Source organism: Erythrolamprus reginae, chromosome 8, assembly GCF_031021105.1.
Source record: "Erythrolamprus reginae isolate rEryReg1 chromosome 8, rEryReg1.hap1, whole genome shotgun sequence".
In the NCBI taxonomy this organism is placed as follows: Eukaryota; Metazoa; Chordata; class Lepidosauria; order Squamata; family Dipsadidae; genus Erythrolamprus; species Erythrolamprus reginae.
Window position 1 is genome coordinate 51,985,460 of NC_091957.1, and position 21,863 is coordinate 52,007,322.

Here is a 21,863-nt window from a genome sequence, read left to right on the forward strand (position 1 = left end):
TAACCCTTAAATACCCAACAGGCGTGGCCAAGTGTTGTAGAGATCTATTCACATAGAGACCTCCTGCTTGGCCGCTCCTGCCTTCTGACACTTCCGCGTACTCTGGCATCAAGAAGACGCCCTTCCTCTTCCCCATAGTCACTCATGGGCACCTCTGGAGGTGCCACAGGCCCTGGTTGGCAGGACATGGATGGGCCACAACAGGCCCTACGGACCAGATCTAAGCACCCTATGGATCAGATCTGGCCCACGGGCCTATGTTTGACACCTCGGTCTAGAAGCTTAGCATTAAAAATAACTGTTGGGAGGGGGGAGAAAGCCAGAACTTTTAACAGCTCCGCTTGTTTTAAGGCTAATATACTGCTCCAAGAAATAGAGGGAACGCTTAAACAACACCATATAACTCCAAGTAAATCAAACTTCTGTGAAATCAAACTGTCCACTTAGGAAGCAACACTGATTGACAATCCATTTCATAAGCTGTTGTGTACATTCAACTTTGTACAGAACAAAGTATTCAATGAGAACATTTCATTCACTCAGATCTACGCTGTGTTATTTGAGTGTTCCCTTTATTTATTTTTTGAGCAGTGTATTTACAAACTTGTGTTCCCAAACATAAACCAACCTTGTACCCATCCAGGAACATTCGAACAACGACCGCGAGGTTCCCCAAGATTCAACCAAGCGTCGGAAAGAGGAAAATGGAACAAGTACGTCTTCTCCTGCCTCTCCTCTCCTTGACCATGCCTTGTTGGCTCCGTGGATAATCTCATTGAGAGTGTTTTGTTTGTTCTGTCCAGCTGGTTCCTCCAAGCACAGTAAGAGTGAAAGTCCTTCCGACTCTCCCCCTCGTTCAAATGAGAAGGAGAAAGAGAAGAACAAGTCAAAATCTTCAAGCAAGGAGAAAGGGGATTCCATCAAAGTTGAAAAGGTGGACAAAAGCTCTTCTGGAAGCAAAAAGGTAAAGCAGTTTTATGTTTGTTTGGGTTTTTTTCTGGTTGACTTTAACCAGATAGATCTCCTTTCATTTCATTAGGTTGAGTATTGGACTTGTGGTGCCTTCTAAAGCTTATTTTTCTCTTCTGGAGCAGAATTAGTTAACCAAAACACCCTTGGTTTGGGTTTTGGGACTATCGAATGAGTGAAGAGGAATGCGAGAGCGTAGTGTTTTGTTTCAGCAAAACAAATTCACTAGTTTATACCCTATTTCCCCCAAAACGAGACATCTCCTGATAGTAAGCCCAATCAGGCTTTTGAGTACATGGCAAGAGGAAGAGCCTTCTCTGTGGCGGCCCCAGCCCTCTGGAACCAACTCCCCCTAGAGATTAGAATTGCCCCCACCCTCCTTGCCTTTCGTAAGCGGCTTAAAACCCATCTCTGCCGCCAGGCATGGGGGAACTGAGATACCCTTTCCCCCTAGGCCTTTACAATTCTATGCATGGTATGTCTGTATATATGATTGGTTTTTATATAATGGGTTTTTAACTGTTTTTAGTATTGGATTATTGTTATATACTGTTTTATTACTGTTGTTAGCCGCCCCGAGTCTGCAGAGAGGGGCGGCATACAAATCCAATAAATAAATAAATAAAATAAGGCCAAGAACTTATTTCAGGATTCAAAAAAATATAAGACAGGGTGTTATTTTCGGGGAAACATAGATATATGATTGAGAGAGAAAGAGAGAGAGGGATGGATGGATGGATAGAGATGGATGGATGGATAGATATACACCTGTTTCCCTCAAAATAAGCACAATTGGGCTTTTGAGCACATGGCAATAAGGCTTATTTCAGGCTTCAAAGAAATATAAGCTAGAGTCTTATTTTCAGGGAAACATTTTAGATATATGATATAGATGGATGGATGGAAAGGAGGGAGGGAGGGAAGGAAGGAAGGAAACCTCACAGTGAGGTTGAATAGCCTTGATTCATATAAAACCTTCTAAAATATGATGTGTTTTAAGTCACATTTAATTCCCCCCCCCCCCCTTTATCTCATTTTTGTTCAGGAGTCCAGGCACGACAAAGAAAAACCAGAGAAGAAAGAAAAACGGGATAGTACTGGCAACAAAGAAGAAAAGAAACAATATCCTTTCGTTGTACTGTCGCTCAGATTGGTTGAAATTGTTTTCTAAGCATTTCTTTTTCCAAAAAAAAAAAAAAAAGATTTTCTTAATATTAGATCCACCCATAAATCTTCAGACAAGCACAGATAATGAGCACCGTTGTGACCAAGGTGAGCATAATTATTTATGGACTTCTCGTTGCAATTGAAAGCAGGTCGTTGTATCTCATTCCTGTTGAGAATGGCTTTGAAGGGATTGATGGCTCTGTGTAAGTTGGCCTACAAGAATGTTCTCCATCAATAAAGTTGGGATTTTCTGTGCGAAGGGGCATGAATGAGACCTGAGATGATGAAATAGCGGCCTTGTATTTAAATCAAAAGGGAAATTTGGGGGTTCAATATTTTTAATAGTCCATCCCCATAATTATATCCTCTCCTGTGTCATCCTAATGGCCAAAGTTTGGAGATTCCTCTAGATCAGGGGTAGGCAAAGCTGGCTTTTCTATGACACACGGACTTCAACTCCCAGAATTCCTGAGCTAGCATGTATTGGCTCAGGAATTCTGGGAGTTGAAGTCCACAAGTCATAGAAGAGCCATTTTTGCCTACCCCTGCTCTAGATGAATGAATGCCAAAATGGAGCTTTACCATTATCGTTGTGAGTCACAGGCAGACGTAAAATGAGTCGTCAACCCGCTTTTACAACCCTCTTGTTTTGTGGTGATCTTTTAGTAAACCCATTGTTTGCTATTATGCTTTTCTGCCAGAAATCAAAACTAAATGCCAGTTTTTGGCAAAAAAATTATATGTAAAATCGGTTCTGTGCCCGTGGGCCACTACAATAAATGCAGTCGTCAATAAAGCCGCTCCGAGTCCTTGGAGAGGGGCGGCATACAAATATAATATAATTAATAAAATGAAATAAATAAATAAAATGAAAGGAGAATATTTGTAACTCAAGGTTGAAACGAGGGGTCCTTGGTGCTCTCTGAGCTTGTTTTCTTGCAGATGTTTCATTACTCAAAGTAGGTAACATCATCATAGTCCTGAAGGAGTTGGGCAACTTATAAATTGTATGCATGAATGCATACATACATACAGTGCTAGTCTGATGATGTTCAACGCTAAGCATTGATGATGTCACCTAGTTTGAGATGAACGGAGAGGGGCGGCATACAAATCCAAATAATAAATAAAATAAAAATAAAAACATCTGTAGGAAAACAACCAAGGAACACCCCCCCCCCCAAATACATTCATGTGACGGTAGGGGGATGACCTTGGCCATTAGTACTTCAAAACCAGATTTTAAGTCCTTTCGGAGGCACCTGTTATAACTTCAGATGGCCTCTAATTGACCAGTCACAAGCGGAGGACTGCCGGCACCACCTTGGTTTAAAATGTTGAAGCAGATGTTAAGGCAACTATCTGTAGGGAATGAACTACGAGAATCCAGAGGAAGAAACTAGAGTTGATCTCCAGAGTACTTCACATAAACTCCATCGTGGGCTACATTCGCTCCCTGCCAGATGTGAAGAATCAGGACTTTGGGTTAAGCCTACACACCAGAATTGAAACAACTAACAACCATCACTAAATTGGCGCTAGATAGGAGTCAAGAGAATATGGAAGGAGGAGCTGAACTTAGAGCATTTGTGGACACGTAATGATGCTAGGCTAAATCCTCTCTTGACTCCGCTCCCAGTCACCGTTCCCCGTAAGCTGCGTGCACGCACGCGCACACGCCCCAAATACCCCACGCGTGCCCTTTTCCATGGGCGCGCACTCCCCATCCCCCTGCCAGCCTGCGGGGGTGGGGAGGTGCGGCAGTAGGAGGAAAGGGAGCCACGGCCGCCACGGCCTCTCCACGGTGCCTCCGGCCAAACGCGCCCCTGGCTTCTCAGCCCTGCCCCCCGCCCACCCGATCCGCCCCCTCCTCCTCCACCGCCTCCTGCCTTGGGGCGCGACTTCTCTCGCGACGGTGGCGGCCGCGGGACGAAAGTGCTCCCAGCCAGGTGGCTGCGAGAGAGTGCTTTCTCCGCGGGCTTCGGGAATGCCTGCCCTGCCCCTCTCGCAGCCCCTTCGCTGGGAGCGCTTTCGTCCCAGACTTCCAGCAAGGGGGCTGCAGTAGAGGCAGGGCAGGCGTTCCTGAAGCGCTCAGAGAAAACGCTCTCGCAGCCCCCTCGCCGTCGGTGTCTCCGTTTGGGAGCTCCGCCTCACAGCTGATCACCCTGCCGGTGTCCCACGGCTACTGCCCAATGCTGCTGCTGACAGAAAGAGAGAAAGTGGGGGAGAGAGAGATAGCAAGAGAGAGAAGAGAAAGAAAGCAATAGAGAGAGAGAAAAAAAACGAGAGAGAGATGAAAGGGGGGAGAGAGAGATAGCAAGAGAGAGAAGAGAAAGAAAGAAAGAGAGAAAGAAAGAGAGAGAGAAAGCAAGAGGGGGAGAGAGAAAGAGAGAGAAATGACTATTGATTTAAAGCATATGGTAAAAAGCACCCAAATAATAACAGAGAAAAAAAAACCCAGCCGTTTGTGTGTGTGTGTGTGTGTGTGTGTGTGAACTCTTGAACCATTTCCAATAGCTCACCTCTAATTGGAAATGGTTCAAGAGTTCACACACACACACACACACACACACACAAGGGGGGAGGAGACAGGGATGGAAAAAGAGAAGATAATAATAGTAATAGATTTTGGTTTTGTTTTATTATTAATTTCTTTTAATAAAAAAAGAAGGGAATTTTTTTCTTATTTATTTATTTATTTTTCTATGCCGCCCAGTCCCAAAGGGACTGTCGCTCAGACACTACACTTTTCCGCCCACACCGAAAAAAAATTAGAGGGAACATTGCTCCCAGTCTCTGTCTCTTTTTCTCCTACACTTCAGTTGCATATCAGCTCTACTTTATTGAGTGAATTGGATCAGTGGTGGACCATTCTCATGACTTAAGCTTATTTCAACCTCTGCGCCTTTCTTAAAACTTCTCCTCTCTCTTAGGTGAAGTTTGGACAAGAAGATGGTGAGCTGCGACCAGACATGGATTTTGATTGCACAGAAGATTGCGAATGAAATGGACCTGTTTCCATCTCCTTAAATTATTCACCTCTCTGCTTTAATTTCTCTCCCGTTGCTGAAGATGTTGATGGTTGAGTTGTACATTACTGTAATTTTAACTCGTCGCTTACGTTTTTTAAAAACATTTATTTTCAGTACTGGCTGGAAGTGTTTACCTGTTCCATATTTTTTAGCACAATGTGCTGCCAACAGTTGCCATCGTTGCAAACGAGGGTTGTTGTGTTTTTTTCTTCATATGTACAGAGTTCTTACTTTTAGGTTATCAAAAATACTTCCTGGTTTAGCCGTTTTATTATTTTTAAACTTTTCTTTTGGAAATGCGTTATTTTAGGTGTTTGGAGGGGAAAAAAACCCTCAACAACAAATAAAATAGTTATTGAGCGTTTGGATTTTTACCTCATTTAAAGAAAAAATCCAGTTTTTATTTATTGTTTTTAATATTGATAACTAAAGGCGGGGAGGGGGGAATTGGGGTACTGTTTTCAAGCAATGCTAAGGAAAGTATTTGTATATTATGTGCACAACAGTGAACTTGTTTAAAAAAAGAAAGAGAGAGAGAGAGAAGAAAGGAAACAGGGATACCCCATATGCCCTGTTGTTCCGCACGAATGTTCCTTATCGTTTGTCATAATGTTTTTAAAGAAGCTGCTTTCTTTTGAACATGAATTCAGACCAATTAGGTTTCAATATTACAGCTACAGGAACTTTGTATCGGTGGGACTTTTAGTCCGCAAAAAAAAAAAAGAAAAAAAAGTTTCGCAATGACCTTTTTAAAACAAACATAGAAACAAAACAATTTTTTTATCGGAAATTCTACCAATGTAATCTTTTTTCTAAATAAAAAATAGTTTTCTCAATGGGTCGTAATTCCTTGTGTGCGTTGCTTATTCTGGTGCTTTCGCTGGCTGGCTGGCTGGAATTCGACTAAACAATGTCGTTTGGCGGGACCCAGGAGAAGAGCCTTCTCTGTGGCGGCCCCGACCCTCTGGAACCAGCTCCCCCAGATATCAGAGTTGCAAGCTCCTTAAAACCCACCTCTTTCATCAGGCATGGGGGAATTGAAATTTTCCCTTCCCCCTAGGCTTATAGAATTTATACATGGTATGCTTGTATGTATGATTGGTTCTTTAAATTGGGGTTTTTAAGATTATTTTTAATATTAGATTTGTTGACATTGTCTTTTTTATTGTTGTTAGCCGCCCTGAGTCTTCGGAGAGGGGCGGCATACAAATCTAATAAATACAAATACAATACAAATATACAAATTCAATGCGGTGGCGTATTTCGATTCTCTTTTTAAAATTTTTTTTTTAAAAAAAAAACATTTTTGCAGGTTGCCTTTTACCAAGTCATAACAAACTTCCCCAAAGGTTGTTGTTGCATTTCCTGGCCTCGTAGCTTTCCTGATATATTTTCTTGTTCGCTTGTTTGAGACATGTGAAAAGATGTTCAGCGCCATGACCTAATAGATATGTCGGCAGATCCACAAAATTAGCTGGAATTGTACAATTGTATAATTCCTGTGGTCTGCCCATAAACCCAATTACTTCGATCAGAAGAAGAGATAAAATTGAACCAATTTCTTCCCCCCTCCCCTTCTAAATTTTTTTTTGGCTTTTCAGTCATAAAAACATTTGAAAAATCAACTAGAAGGAAATGGATGATTTCAGTACTTTGTAATAAAAGAGCGAGAACAATGAAAAAAAAATCGAATACGTAACCTGTCAATTTAACCAGCTTGCTGCGGAAGGCATTGTAACAATCTGGACGATTGAAAGTAATTGCCTTTTTCAAAGAATGAAAGATTTTGCAAAAGAAAATAAGCTTTTTTTTTTACAGCTACCTATTTTTATACAAAGGGTAAGAAAATTTGGGTTTTATTTTATTTTATTTTTTAACAGATAGAATGAAGCCTGGAAAATATCGCTGCCTTCTGCAATTCAGGAAAGAAAACATTGATTTTACAATGAATTGTCAGGCTTTCTTTTCCTAAAGTGAAGATAACAATCAAGCTTTCATTGTTTGTCTGAATGATTTTTTTCCCCGTTTAATCGCTTAAAAGGCCATTGAGGTTTTGAAATCGATTTTGTAACTATTTGTCTTGCTGACTGTGGTTTAACTTTATTTACAGGAGGGTTTTCTTTTCTGTTTTTGAATGAGAGAGATAATGAGTGGCTAGTTAAAGGCCTTGAATAGAGATTCTGAAATATTGTATGATTTGTTTATTCAAGTTTAGATACAGGCCATCTTATTTTAAGAGTGTTTCCAAGCGATTAAAAGCCAAACCCTTAAAAGTTTAATGCCTTGATTAAAGGAGGAGTTTTAAAAACCAGGAGAGGATAAATTAAAAGTTTAAAAGGTCGGCCTTCTTGCAATATGAGTGTAATTCTGGCCCTGGGCTCAGGCTGCTGCTAATCAATGCCAGGTCGGTGGTAAATCAAGCTCTCCTCATCCGGGATTTAATCCTGGGTGAGGAGGCCAACCTGGCTTGTATAACTGAAACCTGGCTGGGCTCACAGTCACTCATGCCCTCATCACCTCGAGGTTCGACTACTGTAATGCTCTCTACATGGGGCTACCTTTGAAAAGTGTTCGGAAACTCCAGATCGTGCAGAATGCAGCTGCGAGAGCTATCATGGGCTTCCCAAGGTATGCCCATGTTACTCCAACACTCCACAGTCTGCATTGGTTGCCGATCGGTTTCCGGTCACAATTCAAAGTGTTGGTTATGACCTATAAAGCCCTTCATGGCATCGGACCAGAATATCTCCGGGACCGCCTTCTGCCGCACGAATCCCAGCGACCAGTTAGGTCCCACAGAGTTGGCCTTCTCCAGGTCCCGTCGACTAAACAATGTCGTTTGGCGGGACCCAGGGGAAGAGCATTCTCTGTGGCGGCCCCGACCCTCTGGAACCAACTCCCCCCAGAGATCAGAATTGCCCCCACCCTCCTTGCCTTTCGTAAGCTCTTAAAAACCCACCTCTGTCGTCAGGATTGGGGGAATTGAGATATTCCCTTCCCCTAGGCTTATAAAATTTATGAATGGTATGACTGTATGTATGGCTGATCTCTTAAATTGGGGTTTTTATATTTTTTTTATATTAGATTTGTTTACGTTGTCTTTTTACTGTTGTTAGCCGCCCCGAGTCTGCGGAGAGGGGTGGCATACAAATCTAATTAATTAATTGAATGAATGAATGAATGAATGAATGAATAAATAAATAAATAAATAAGGTTGTATGGCCCAAAAGAGCTGCAAAGGAACAAAAAATAAAATACAGTGATCCCTCTTTTATCGCGGGTGTAAAGTTCCAGGACGACCCGCGATAAATGAAAATCCGCGTAGGGATTTTGCTTCCCCTTGTCCTGTCCAGAGCAAAAAAGCCACCAAGGCAAAGGACGGCGAGCCTTCCGCTTCCCCCTCAGCTTCGCCACATCCTCCCTACCCCAAGGCAGCCCTAGAATTCCGGCCGCCAAGGCCTCTCTCCCCGCCCCCAGCCACTCACCCGCAGTAGAACCCCACCACCGGCTCTGGCAGGCACCGCAAGCACATGCGTACATGATTAAAACCCGCGATGCACAGAATCTGCAAAAGGTGAACCGCGAAGTGGCAAGGGAACACTATGCATGTATACCACTTTGTAAAACCACAAATACTAAACTCTCAATCCACTGATAGAAGGAGTCCACGTTTTGTTTAGTGACCGATTGAAATTACAGTGGCATTGACAAAAGTGACCGTTTTTACCCTATGCAACCCTTGCAGCTATCCCCACAGTCAGAACCTAAGAACCTAAGAAGAGCCCCGCTGAATCAGGCCAAAGCCCATCGAGTCCAGCATTCTGTGTCACACAGTGGCCCACCAATTGTCCATGGGGATCTTGAGCAGAAAGAGAAGCCAAAACCCTCCCTTTCCCCTGACCCTCAACAAATGGGACCCAAGGGAACCCTGCCTGCCTCAACCAACAAAGAGGCGGCACTTGGACATCCGTTTCAATAACCACCGATACGCTTGGCATCCCAGAATCTGTCTAATCCTGCCTTGAAGCTATCCAGGCTGACAGCTGTCACGACCTCTTCTGGAAGTGAATTCCATTAACCAAGAAGAAATATTTCCCTTGATTTCTCCTCATTTTCTTACCTATGAGCTTTAGGGAGGGCCCCCTCGTCCTAGTATTGTGTGATAGAGAAAATAATTTTTCTCTATCCACCTTTTCTATCCCATGCATGATTTTATACACTTCGATCAAGTCACCCTTTAAACGCCGTCTTCCAAGGCGGAAGAGACCAAGGCGTTGCAACCTGGTTTCATAAGGGGCTCCATGTGACCAAAATTCAGACTGCTTGGCAACCAACTCGTATTTATGATTGTTGCAATGTCCCAGGGACACGTGATCCCCTTTTCTGTGATCTGCTGACTAGAAAAGTCAACGGGGAAGCCAGGTTCACTTCACTGGGTTGCTAATTTAACGACCGCAGTGATTCACTTAACAGCGGCAACAAGAAAGGTTGCAAAATGGAGCAAAACCCGACAGCTATCTCATTAGCAACAAATGTTGGGATCAATTGTAGTCGTAAATTGAGGACTACGTACAAAAAATAACCCTTTGGATGGATAGATAGATAGATAGATAGATAGATAGATAGATAGATAGATAGATAGATAGATAGATAGATAGATAGATAGATAGATAGATGATAGATGATAAAGATGGATGGATAGATAAATGAGAGATACGATAGATGAGGAATGGGTGGATGGACGGACGGACGGACAGACAGGCAGATAGATGATAGAGATGGATGGATAGATCAGAGATACGATAGATGAGGAATGGGTGGATGGATGGATGGATGGATAGATAGATAGATAGATAGATAGATAGATAGATAGATAGATAGATATTTATAATTTAGTCTTTGAATTATGAATTTATTATATGATGTTTTTAGATATATACGGCATTAAAATATATGATATATTTTTGTATTCTTAGATATGATTGAATATGAAGATATATGTGTTTTCATTTATGTTTTAAGGTGCGGAATTTTTTTTAAAAAAAACCTTATACCCAGGCGATACTTTCCCTTCTGAGGCTCCTACTGCTCAAAAGAGACCAAAGGAAGAAAATCAATATTTAGTGGTGGACTGAACTGGCCACTGCATGTCAGCATTGCTCTAAATTATACAAAGGAAAAGGAGGAATGGTAGAAAAGAGATTTGTAAAACAAATGTTCCAGAAAGACTTAGAGGGGATCGGTGCCAATAAAACCGTGAAGTTCTTTGATTAGGATGCTCTTGCTTCAACTTACTTCATCTTGTGGGGTAAGCTGCTACCCATAACTGGTGATTTTTTTTTCTTCTTTTAAATTAAATACACGGAGGTCTTTTAGTCTTAGGCGACCTCTATGAAAAGGTCGCGCCACCCCCAAAAAGGCCCTGACCCCCAAGTTGAGAACTACTGAGTTCGGTGATTCTGAGGATGCAGATAGAAACATAGAAACATAGAAGTCTGATGGCAGAAAAAGATCTCATATTCCATCTAGTCTGCCCTTATACTATTTTCTGTATTTTATCTTAGGATGGATATATGTTTATCCCAGGCATGTTTCAATTCAGTTACTGTGGATTTACCAACCATGTCTGCTGGAAGTTTGTTCCAAGCATCTACTACTCTTTCAGTAAAATAATATTTTCTCACGTTGCTTCTGATCTTTCCCCCAACTAACCTCAGATTGTGTCCCCTTGTTCTTGTGTTCACTTTCCTATTAAGAACACTTCTCTCCTAAACCTTATTTAACCCATTAACATGTTTAAGTGTTTCAATCATGTCCCCCCTTTCCCTTCTGTCCTCCAGACTAGACAGATTGAGTTCATGAAGTCTTTCCTGATACGTTTGATGCTTAAGACCTTCCACCATTCTTGTAGCCCGTCTTTGGACCCGTTCAGTTTTGCCAATATCTTTGGCAAAACGTCTTCGACAAAAAAAACAAGGAAGTCCAGTTGCCTCCTGAAAAAAAAGGCCCCTTTCCAAAAAGTAGTTTTCAGAAATAGCTGCAATAAGAAATCTGGAATTATTTGGTGATTTGGAATTCATTCAATCTGTAATCGCTACGGACAGAGTTCGCCCACCTCTCGGGCAGAATATGAAGGAAGGCTTCCAGCTTACCTAAGCAGAACGGTGGCGTTAAATAGAATTGACGTCAGCAATGTATGTCAGCATAAACTTTATGGATGGGGATAGGAACAGATAGGTAGGCATCTTTGTTATATTAAAAAGAGAGAGAGAATGATTTATAGCAGGAAGATTCCCAATGCAGAGGAGGCCTTGAATGTCTGTTGCACAATTACCTATGCTCCCAATCCAGTGAATGTAAAGGCAATGCAATCGCAGCTTTTTTGCCAATTGCTCCCTCTCCCTCCAGATCACTGGCAGGTGTAACCGAAGGGCAACGTTCAGCCAAGATTGTTGGCTCAGCAAAAGGATGATAAATTGCCAGGGACTGCCAGCCATTTCTTTGCAAACAACTGAAAACTTCCCTTGGCGCAAGAACCAATCTTAAGCGTTTAGGGTGCAGTATTGCAAGCTACTTCTGCCAAACACCGGCTGCCAGCAGTTTGGCAGATCGAATCCCAGTAGGCTCAAGGTTGACTCAGCCGTCCATCCTTCCAAGGTGGGTCAAATGAGGACCCAGATTGTTGGGGGCAAGATGCTGATTCTCTGTAAACCACTTAGAGAGGGCTGGAAAGTGCAGTGAAGTGGTACGTAAGTCTAAATTCTATTGCTATTGGCTCAGTTTAGCCCAATTTGGGTGGGTCTGGATGGCCCAGACCTCATGCCAGGTTGCAATTTCAGTGATAGCAATAGCCCTTAGACTTACAGTGGTACCTCTACTTATGAATTTAATTCGTTCCGTGATCAGGTTCTTAAGTAGAAAAGTTTGCAAGAAGAAGCCATTTTCCCCATAGGAATCAGTGTAAAAGCAAATAATGTATGTGATTGGGGAATCCACAGGGAGGGTGGAGGCCCTGTTTCCTCCCAGGAGATTCCTAGAAAGGCCCCAAAGAGGCTTCTCCCTGCCTTTTCCAGCCCTGTTTCCTCCTAGGAGATTCCTAGAGAGGCCCCACGGAGGCTTCTCCCCATCTTTTCCAGCCCTGTTTCTTCCCAGGAGATTCCTAGAGAGGCCCCATGGAGGCTTCTCCCTGTCTTTTCTGGCCCTGTTTCTTCCCAGGAGATTCCTAGAGAGACCCCACAGAGGCTTCTCCCTGCCTTTTCTGGCCCTGTTTCCTCCCAGGAGATTCCTAGAGAGGCCCCACGGAGGCTTTTCCATGCCTTTTCTGATTACAGTTTCGGAGGCTCTGGTTTGTAAGTGGAAAATGGTTCTTGAGAAGAGGCAAATTTTTTTTGAAACACCTGGTTTTTATCTAGAAAAGTTCGTAAGTAGAGGCATTCTTAGGTACGACTCAGTTTAGCCCAATTTGGGTGGGTCTGCATAGCCCATGGAAATCATAAACCAGACCCCATGCTAGGCTGCAATTTCAGATTATCTTTGGGGCCCAATAAAATTCTGTCTAGCTCATTTATTTTTTGGAAACCTTGATTGTTTTTATTTTTGTTATGTTTTGATCTGATCTGAGAGTATTGTAGCACAGTCTACGTTGATTCCTTTTGTCTAATAGGATTTGTTTCGACATGAGTTGGTTTTGATCGTCCAAAACTGGATTATATGTGAATATTTTATTTAGGTCCAGTACGTTTAGGTATGTCACTGCTTCTATCGGGGATAACCATTTGGGTGTCTGAATGTAATGTTGTCTTTTAACTATCTGCCATGATTCTATTAAATTTTTTTCTAATATAATGTTGTTTAAAAGAGGTTTGTATTTTGCTCGTGCGATGAAAGAGGAAATAATGCCAGCCTGATTATAGACCAGTGTTTCTCAACCTTGGGCATTTGAAGATGGGTGGACTTCAACTCCCAGAATACCCCAGCCAGCGTTGCTGGCTGGGGAATTCTGGGAGTTGAAGTCCACTATCTTCAAATGGCCAAAGTTGAGAAACACTGTTATAGATTCTATACTAGGCTGCAATTTCAGCAGTAGCAACAGTCCTTAGACTTATTACTGCTCCACAGTGCTTTACAGCCTTCTCTACCTGGGTCTCGCCCTGGCAGCTATAGTCACTGGAGTTTCACTATTCGCAATGTGGAAGAAGGTTGAGTCTGAGCAAGAGTTGATCCAACTCACACTTAGTCGAAGAGCCAGAGTGGCACAGTGGTTTGAGTGCAGCACTGCAGGCTACTTCAGCTAACTTCTAGCTGTAGTTCAGCAGTTCAAATCTCACCACCCACTCAAGGTTGATTCAGCCTTCCATCCTTCCGAGGTGGGTAAAATGAGGACCCAGATTGTTGGGGGCAGTAAAAATTTTTACTGTGGCAGTAAAAATTTTGGCAGCCCATCACTGCTTCGGCCTGACAATGGGACACCTAGTAGTTACTGTTCTTTATTCAAAGCTTAGCAAATTCTCTTTTTCGGAAATCTCGAGTCAGTCCCCAAATGACTCTTTGTGGCCACCTGAATTCTCTTCTTCTTACTTTCTCAAGGCAGCTGGGATCATTCTGCCTAAGAGATAATCTCGTGCAGCCAAGAGTTTATTTATTAGCCTGTCCTCACAGTTCCTTTCACACAGCTATTGCTGCACAGTGTGAATCGTCCACAAATTAACAGTCTCCTTCTCGGTAGCATGCTGGAAATATTGACCTGTGGTCGAAGTGATTAGACTATATTGCATAGATTCCCACTCGATTCTGCTTGTCGGATTTCTTCTTTTGGGTCTGGAGAAAAAGAGAGATAGAGATAAAGATAGAGATAGAGATAGAGATAGATAGATAGATAGATAGATAGATAGATAGATAGATAGATAGATAGATAGATAGATAGAGAGAGAGAGAGAGAGAGAGAGAGAGAGAGAGAGACAGACAGACAGACAGACAGACAGACAGACAGACAGTTTAGGTAGGTGGGTGGGTGGGCGTGCGGGCGGGCGGATGGATGGATGGATAGGTAGATAGATAGATAGACAGACAGACAGGCAGGCAGATTAGGTAGGTAGGTGGGTGGGTGGGTGGGTGGGTGGGTGGGTGGGTGGGTGGGTGGACGGACAGACGGACGGACGGACGGACAGACAGACAGACAGACAGATAGATTAGGTACGTAGGTAGGTAGGTAGGTAGGTAGGTAGGTAGATGGGTGGGTGGGTGGATGGACGGACAGACAGACAGATAGATTAGGTAGGTAGGTAGGTAGGTAGATGGGTAGATGGGTAGATGGGTAGATGGATGGATGGATAGAGACATGATAAATAGTTAGGTAGAGAGATAGAGACTAACCAACCTCAGATTGTGCCCCCCTGTTCTTGGGTTCACTTTCCTATTAAAAACACTTCCTTCCTGAACCCTATTTAACCCTTTCACTTATTTAAATGTTTCATTCATGTCCCCCCTTTCCCTTCTGTCCTCCAGACTCTACAGATGGAGTTCATGAAGTCTTTCCTGATAGGTTTTATGCTTGAGACCTTCCACCATTCTTGTATACACGTACACACACGAACAGGAAAATTCTGTTCAGAGCAATTTGGAAAACATGCAACCCGCCCACCTCAGCCCAACTTAATTTCAAGCCCAAAACGAAGTTGCTAACAAGGAACATAATTTTGTCCCCCTAATAGGAATTACTGCATTACCATATATTTTTGTGTGTGGGAGAGTCGAGACAAAAATAGATTCCTCATGTTGTGCAGAGCTGACTGTAGCTAGCAGACAAATGTCAGAAATGCACATTACTCAGTATTTTCTCTTTGAGCAGGATATTTGAATGCCTACCTTTGGAGAGGACTCTTCACTTTGCTGCCTGCCCACCTAGGAGCCTCATCTCATCTGCCGCAAAATTATTCTGCCAAGTTTTATTTCCCCCCCCCCAAAAAAAAACCCTCAGGATTTGCCTATAAACACCTGAAGAGTTATCTAAAAGTTCATACTTCTAAACAATTACATAATCCAGAAGCCAGTTCATTCTCCAGAGCAACCCCACTGGTAGGAACTCAATACTGATGTCATAAGCCCACCCCAAAACACCCATATTTTTGCAAATTCTATATCTTAACCCTAGACTACTTACTTTATCTCAAGCAAATTGTACCATGGGTTGTTTTTTATGTTCTGGAAGACTCAAGCGGAAGTGGTAATTGTGCTAAAACAGCTACTCAATGGGTCAAATTATACCACGGCATCAAATGGAATTACAGTGGTACCTCGTGATACGAACCCCTCGTCATACAAACTTTTCGAGATACGAACCCAGGGTTCGGAATTTTTTTGCCTCTTCTTATGAACTTTTTTCACCTTACGAACTTGCCGCCGCCGCTAGGATGCCCCGCCTCCAGACTTTCGTTGCAAGCCAAGCCCCAGTTTTTGCGATTCTGGGATCCCCTGAGGCTCCCCTCCATGGGATACCCCACCTCCTGACTTCTGCAAAAACGCGATGCTGTAGGGAAATCCCAGGAGGGGAATCCCAGGATCGCAAAAACAGGCAGAGTAGGGGGGACAAAAATAGGAAGAAAAGACTCATGGAGCTCAAGGGAGGAGAAAGGTGTGGGGGAGATGATCAGAGTGGGGTGGGAAAAAACGGGAAGAAAAGACTCATGGAGCTCAAGGGAGGAGAAAGGTGTGGGGGAGATGATCAGAGTGGGGTGGGAAAAAACGGGAAGAAAAGACTCATGAAGCTCAAGGGAGGAGAAAGGTGTGGGGGAGATGATCAGAGTGGGGTGGGAAAAAACGGGAAGAAAAGACTCATGGAGCTCAAGAGAGGAGAAAGGTGTGGGGGAGATGATCAGAGTGGGGTGGGAAAAAACGGGAAGAAAAGACTCATGGAGCTCAAGAGAGGAGAAAGGTGTGGGGGAGATGATCAGAGTGGGGTGGGAAAAAACGGGAAGAAAAGACTCATGGAGCTCAAGGGAGGAGAAAGGTGTGGGGGAGATGATCAGAGTGGGGTGGGAAAAAACGGGAAGAAAAGACTCATGGAGCTCAAGAGAGGAGAAAGGTGTGGGGGAGATGATCAGAGTGGGGTGGGAAAAAATAGGAAGAAAAGACTCATGGAGCTCAAGGGAGGAGAAAGGTGTGGGGGAGATGATCAGAGTGGGGTGGGAAAAAACGGGAAGAAAAGACTCATGGAGCTCAAGAGAGGAGAAAGGTGTGGGGGAGATGATCAGAGTGGGGTGGGAAAAAACGGGAAGAAAAGACTCATGGAGCTCAAGAGAGGAGAAAGGTGTGGGGGAGATGAGCAGAGTGGGGTGGGAAAAAACGGGAAGAAAAGACTCATGGAGCTCAAGGGAGGAGAAAGGTGTGGGGGAGATGAGCAGAGTGGGGGGGACAAAAACGGGAGGCAGGGACTCATGGAGCTCAAGAGAGGCTCTTTTCACCTTGCTTCGTTGGGACTGCCACCTCTTGCCACCACTCGCTGTCACTCCCCCCACTCCGTTTGCCTCAGCTTTGTCTGGCCACCACTTTTTTTTTAAGCCTTGATATATTGGCTTTTCCATTGATTCCTATGGGAAACATTGTTTCATCTTACGAACTTTTCACCTTACGAACCTCGTCCTGGAACCAATTAAGTCCGTAAGACGAGGTATTACTGTAATAGAATCTCTCCCAAACATCTTCAAAATCTAGGAGAAGATTGCCCACACCATCCTACCCCATTCCCTGCAGCCCTGACCTTCTCCCATGATGAATTGTATGTGACAGTTGAAACATTTCCATCCCAATTTGATTGCTCTACCCAGAAGTCATTTGGCCGTTCTCTATTCCTGAAGAAGAAAGATGCTAGTCAGATTACATCAGCATCCCAGAATATGAAGGCCAAGAAGATGGATAGAAAGTCTCCAAAAGTTCTCTGTGGAACAGGTGTGAATGTGATGATGGCCTTATTATTTTTTTAAAAAAAGATGTTGAGACTCTAGAAAAAGTGCAGAGAAGAGCAACTGGGATGATTAGTGGACTGGGAGACTAAAACATATGAAGAATGGTTGTTGTAACTGGGCATTGCTAGTCTAGAAACATAGAAACATAGAAAAAGACTTCATGGTCCATCTAGTCTGCCTTTATACTGTTTTCTGTATTTTATCTTAGGATGGATCTATGTTTATCCCAGGCAGGTTTAAATTCATTTCCTGTGGATTTACCAACTACGTCTGCTGGAAGTTTGTTCCAAGCATCTGCTACTCTTCCATTAAAATAATATTTTCTCAAGTTGCTTCTGATCTTTCCCCCCACTAACCTCAGGTTGTGCCCCCTTGTTCTTGTGTTCATTTTCCTATTAAAAACACTTCCTTCCTGAACCTTATTTAACCCTTTAACATATTGAAACATATTCCCTTGATATACCCCCTAGCTATTATGGTTTATGTATGGTATGCACTGTTCCCCGTAAGCTGTGCGCATGCGCGCCCCCCAAAATACCCCGTGCGTGCCCTTTTCCATGGACGCGCGCTCCCCATCTCCCTGCCAGCCCACGGGGGGGGCGCGGAGGCGGGGAGGTGCGGCAGTAGGAGGAAAGGGAGCTGCAGCCGCCCCTGCCTCCCCACGGTGCCTCTGGCCAAACGCGCCCCTGGCTTCTCAGCCCTGCCCCCCAGCCGCCCGATCCGCCCCCTCTCCTCCTCCGCCGCCTCCTGCCTTGGGGTACGACTTCTCTCGCTGCGGTGGCGGCTACGGGATGAAAGCGCTGCCAGCCATGGGGCTGCGAGAGAGGGTTCGGGAATGCCTGCCCCGCCCCTCTCGCAGCCCCTTTGCTGGGAGCGCTTTCATCCCAGACTCACAGCAAGGGGGCTGCAGTAGAGGCAGGGCAGGCGTTCCCGAAGTGCTCGGAGAAAGTGCTCTCGCAGCCCCCTCACCGTCGGTGCCTCCGTTCTGGAGCTCCGCCTCACAGCTGATCACCCTGCCACCGGCTACTGCCCAAAGCCGCTGCTAAGAGAGAGAGAGAAAGGGGGAGAGGGAGAGAGCTAGCAAGAGAGAGAAGAGAAAGAAAGCAAGAGAGAGAGAAAGAAAATGAGAGAAAGAGAGAGAGATGAAAGGGGGGGAGAGAGAGCTAGCAAGAGAGAGAAGAGAAAGCAAGAAAGAGAGATTGAAAGAGTGAGAGAGAAAGAAAGGGAATTTTTTTCTTCTTTATTTATTTATTTATTTATTTTTCTATGCCGCCCAGTCCCAAAGGGACTGTCACTCAAACACTATACTTTTCCGCCCACACCGAAAAAAATTAGAGGGAACATTGATGGTATGATTGGGTTGTGTGGTTTATTTTAATGATAAGGGTTTTTAGATAGTTTTTAAGTATTGGATTTGTCTACATTGTTCATTATTGTTGTGAGCCGCTCCGAGTCTTCGGAGAGGGGCAGCATAGAAATCTAATAAATTATTATTAAATTATTATTATTATTATGTCAATACAACACAGCAAGCAAGATCACTATGCTGGATTTCGTATGTCCTCACCAGTCGGGCGCTTCCCAAGCACCTAGGACTGCATGATGTAGTGGTGAATTATGTTTGCTGATCCCAGTAAAGCAGTCATCTTCTCTCAGGTTCAAATTCTCTTTGCAGAACGCAAAGGATGACAAACCTGTCCTATATCTGATGGAGATCCGATTCCATCTTCTTCTACAGTAGGCATGACTAATTCAATTTCTTTTTTCATGCTCAACTATCCATAGCAACCCACCTATCAAATCAAAACGACACTTGTTACTCTGCATTCCCACATACACCACCCAAGATGCATTTTAAGGCTAGAAGTTCTTTTAAAAAAAAAAGCAGTTTCCTAAGGAGCCACATTCTTGCACGGATAAAATTGTCGAAAATCCTTCCCACACACCACCATTCAACCAAATGTCTACTTAATTTTTTAAAGAAAATCGCAGAAATGAGCTGCTTTTTTGTATTTGATGTTGTTGGGGTGGGGTGTTTTTTTTTTGATATTTTTTTTTAAAGAAAAAAAATCTTTCCTTTACAATTTTATTTACAAAATGTATTAAAACTCTTTGTACAATGCCTCATTCCAACGAGGCTTGGGAATTGATGCTCACACATGCAGTTAGCCAGAAGTTCGTTTGGCATGGTTTTGTTTCTTCTTTGTTTGTTTTTTCTTCTGTTCACGAAGTGCAATTTTTTTAACAACCGATCGAGAAACAACCTAAAATTACTTTTTCGAACCCCACCCCACCCAAAAAAGAAAAAAAAAGACAAAAGGAAAAGAACCCAAAAACATTGTTTTTAAATGAAGGAGCTGCTCGGTCCTCTGCACAGCTTCAAATTAGTAGCAGATTTTTTTTTAAGCAATTGATATCCCCCCCACACCCCCTTTTTAAAATTAACATGCATGATTTTCTAAAAAAAATTACAACCCATTGACCGAACTGATCACTGGCGCGAAGCCTCCACTCTGAAAAAAGTATTTTTTTCATTTTGATAAACATACATTTCTCTTTTTTTTTGTACAGCTTCTATGAAAGTGTCTCTTCCCACCCCTCTTTTTTTTGTTTTTGTTCTTTTGTTCTTTTTTTTTTTTACTTAAATACAACATGTTTTTGCACAGCATTTCCTGTTTGCTGGAACATTATAGCATTCAGAAATTTAAAATCACAGTTTCAGGAAAAAAAGAGCAGTTACTTTTTGCTTAACATCTCTGTAAAAAATACACACGCATATGAGTGCCAGCTTTGTTCTTCAGGAGAAATGTTTCTGGAGCTAATTTTCTTGTTGTTTAATGTTCCATTTTTTCCCCCCTGTGACAATGAAATGAGCATTTCCCGCCCCCATTTTATTTCGACAGGCGGATCCCCCTTGTCTTATAATGAACTATCAAATATATCATTAAAGATCTTTTCTCTTCCTTTGAATAAGCTATCAAATATATTTCCAGCGACTTATTTCAAACATTGTTTTCTCTCTTTTTTATAGTATTATTATTATTTTATTATTATTATTATTATTTTAAAGCAAAAAATATATCTATCTCTATGTCTTATCGACATTTTTTAAATTGAATATTAATATCCAGTATGTCGTTAATGGAATGAAATGTCGCAGAGCTGTCAAACCGCGCATACTGTCGTTTCATATTAGAGGTAATTAGTAGGCAGAATTTTTATTTTTTTGGGTCGAGGGGGAGAAATTTATTCGTGGTTTATCTTTTCCTGATGGACGGATGACCCAAACGGAAGGCGGTGGTTTCGTTTTGCCATTCGAAACCAGCCTGATTCATTTCTCACAACTCTGCCTACGTTTATTCGCCTCCCATTATTCCAAGACCTTCATCCCCCCCACTCCAATTCTGAAAACTTGCAAGCCTATTTAATTAGGATCATCGGTGATTGAACCTGAATTGTTGGTTGGTTGGTTGGTTTTTTTTAAAATCCTCCAACCCTACCGTTGAGCCCTCCAACATAAGTGGACTTTGAACAGATTCCCATTCCCGAACATTTCTTCACGTCTGAAAAAACTGTAAGGCAGTAACACTTAACTCATCATCTTGAGAATCGAATTCTGGAATGCATTATGTTCTTTATAAAACTCAAGATGACATTTTTTAAAAAAAATTTAAAGAAAAAGTAAATAGCTGTGGGAAACAGCTGAGAATAACTACAGTCAGTAACAGAAACTGGTCCCTTTTAAAATACCATTCTGTCTTTCTTCTCTCATAGCACTAAAGTTACCTGTTTAACAGGTAATGCATTTACCTGCTTAACGACGCGAAGGTGAAAACAGACGAGACAGCAGGGCTTCGCAAACAGCACAACGAGGACCAAATTGTCCTCCCCATCTGTCATTTCAATATTCAGTGAGAATCAGTCTTGTTCCGAAGAGAAATAAGTTACGTTTCTAAGGGGACGGATCGCAAAGAAGAACATTTGGGCTGGTCACTTCCTAAATCTCTACCGGATCGGTCTATTGTTGTGATTATTATTATTATTACTGAATAAAGCACTTGGAGGTGGTCACTAAAATGGCTGGGAACTCTGCCATCCTGCCCAATTTCTCTCTCCAAAGTGACTTTTAATAGAGCAGTTGAAATGAAATGTGTATATAATGTATATATAATGAAAAAGCACTGCCTAAAAGAGGCAAGCAGCCCAGGTTCGAATCCTAGAAGGGTTGGCTAGCTGATGAGAGCTAAATAGCTTGAAGTATGTATGTATGCATGTATGCATGTATGCATGTAGAAACATAGAAACATAGAAGATTGATGGCAGAAAAAGATCTCGTGGTCCATCTAGTCTGCCCTTATACTATTTCCTGTATTTTATCTTAGGATGGATATATGTTTATCCCAGGCATGTTTAAATTCAGTTACCGTGGATTTACCAACCACGTCTGCTGGAAGTTTGTTCCAAGGATCTACTGCTCTTTCAGTAAAATAAAATGTAAAAAGTAAAATGTATGTATGTTATGTATGTATGTGTGTGTGTATATATATATATGTACACACACACACACACACACACATATATACGCACGTCTGTCTGTCTGTGTGTGGTGGTAGAAGTGGAGCTTTTGCTTCACAACCAGTAGGCTGCGAGTTTGATCCTAGGCAGAGACAGATATTTCTCTGGCTATGGTGAGAATTTATCTGCTGAATATAACTACGCATTGGCAACAGGAATG

The 21,863-nt window shown here is 42.7% G+C and overlaps 1 protein-coding gene across 4 annotated transcripts in view; it reads left to right on the plus strand.

The window, feature by feature from the left end:
* Positions 1-6,011, plus strand: part of THOC2 (THO complex subunit 2) — an 83,168-nt gene extending 77,157 nt beyond the window's left edge. For all 4 annotated transcript variants that reach the window (XM_070759883.1, XM_070759884.1, XM_070759885.1 and 1 more), the window contains 5 exons: positions 644-713; positions 804-964; positions 2,015-2,091; positions 2,194-2,241; positions 5,070-6,011. In XM_070759883.1, the coding sequence (XP_070615984.1) occupies positions 644-713; positions 804-964; positions 2,015-2,091; positions 2,194-2,221 (336 nt within the window). In that variant the 3' untranslated portion in view covers positions 2,222-2,241; positions 5,070-6,011. The remainder of the gene's footprint in view (positions 1-643; positions 714-803; positions 965-2,014; positions 2,092-2,193; positions 2,242-5,069) is intronic.
* Positions 6,012-21,863: the final 15,852 nt, after the last annotated feature.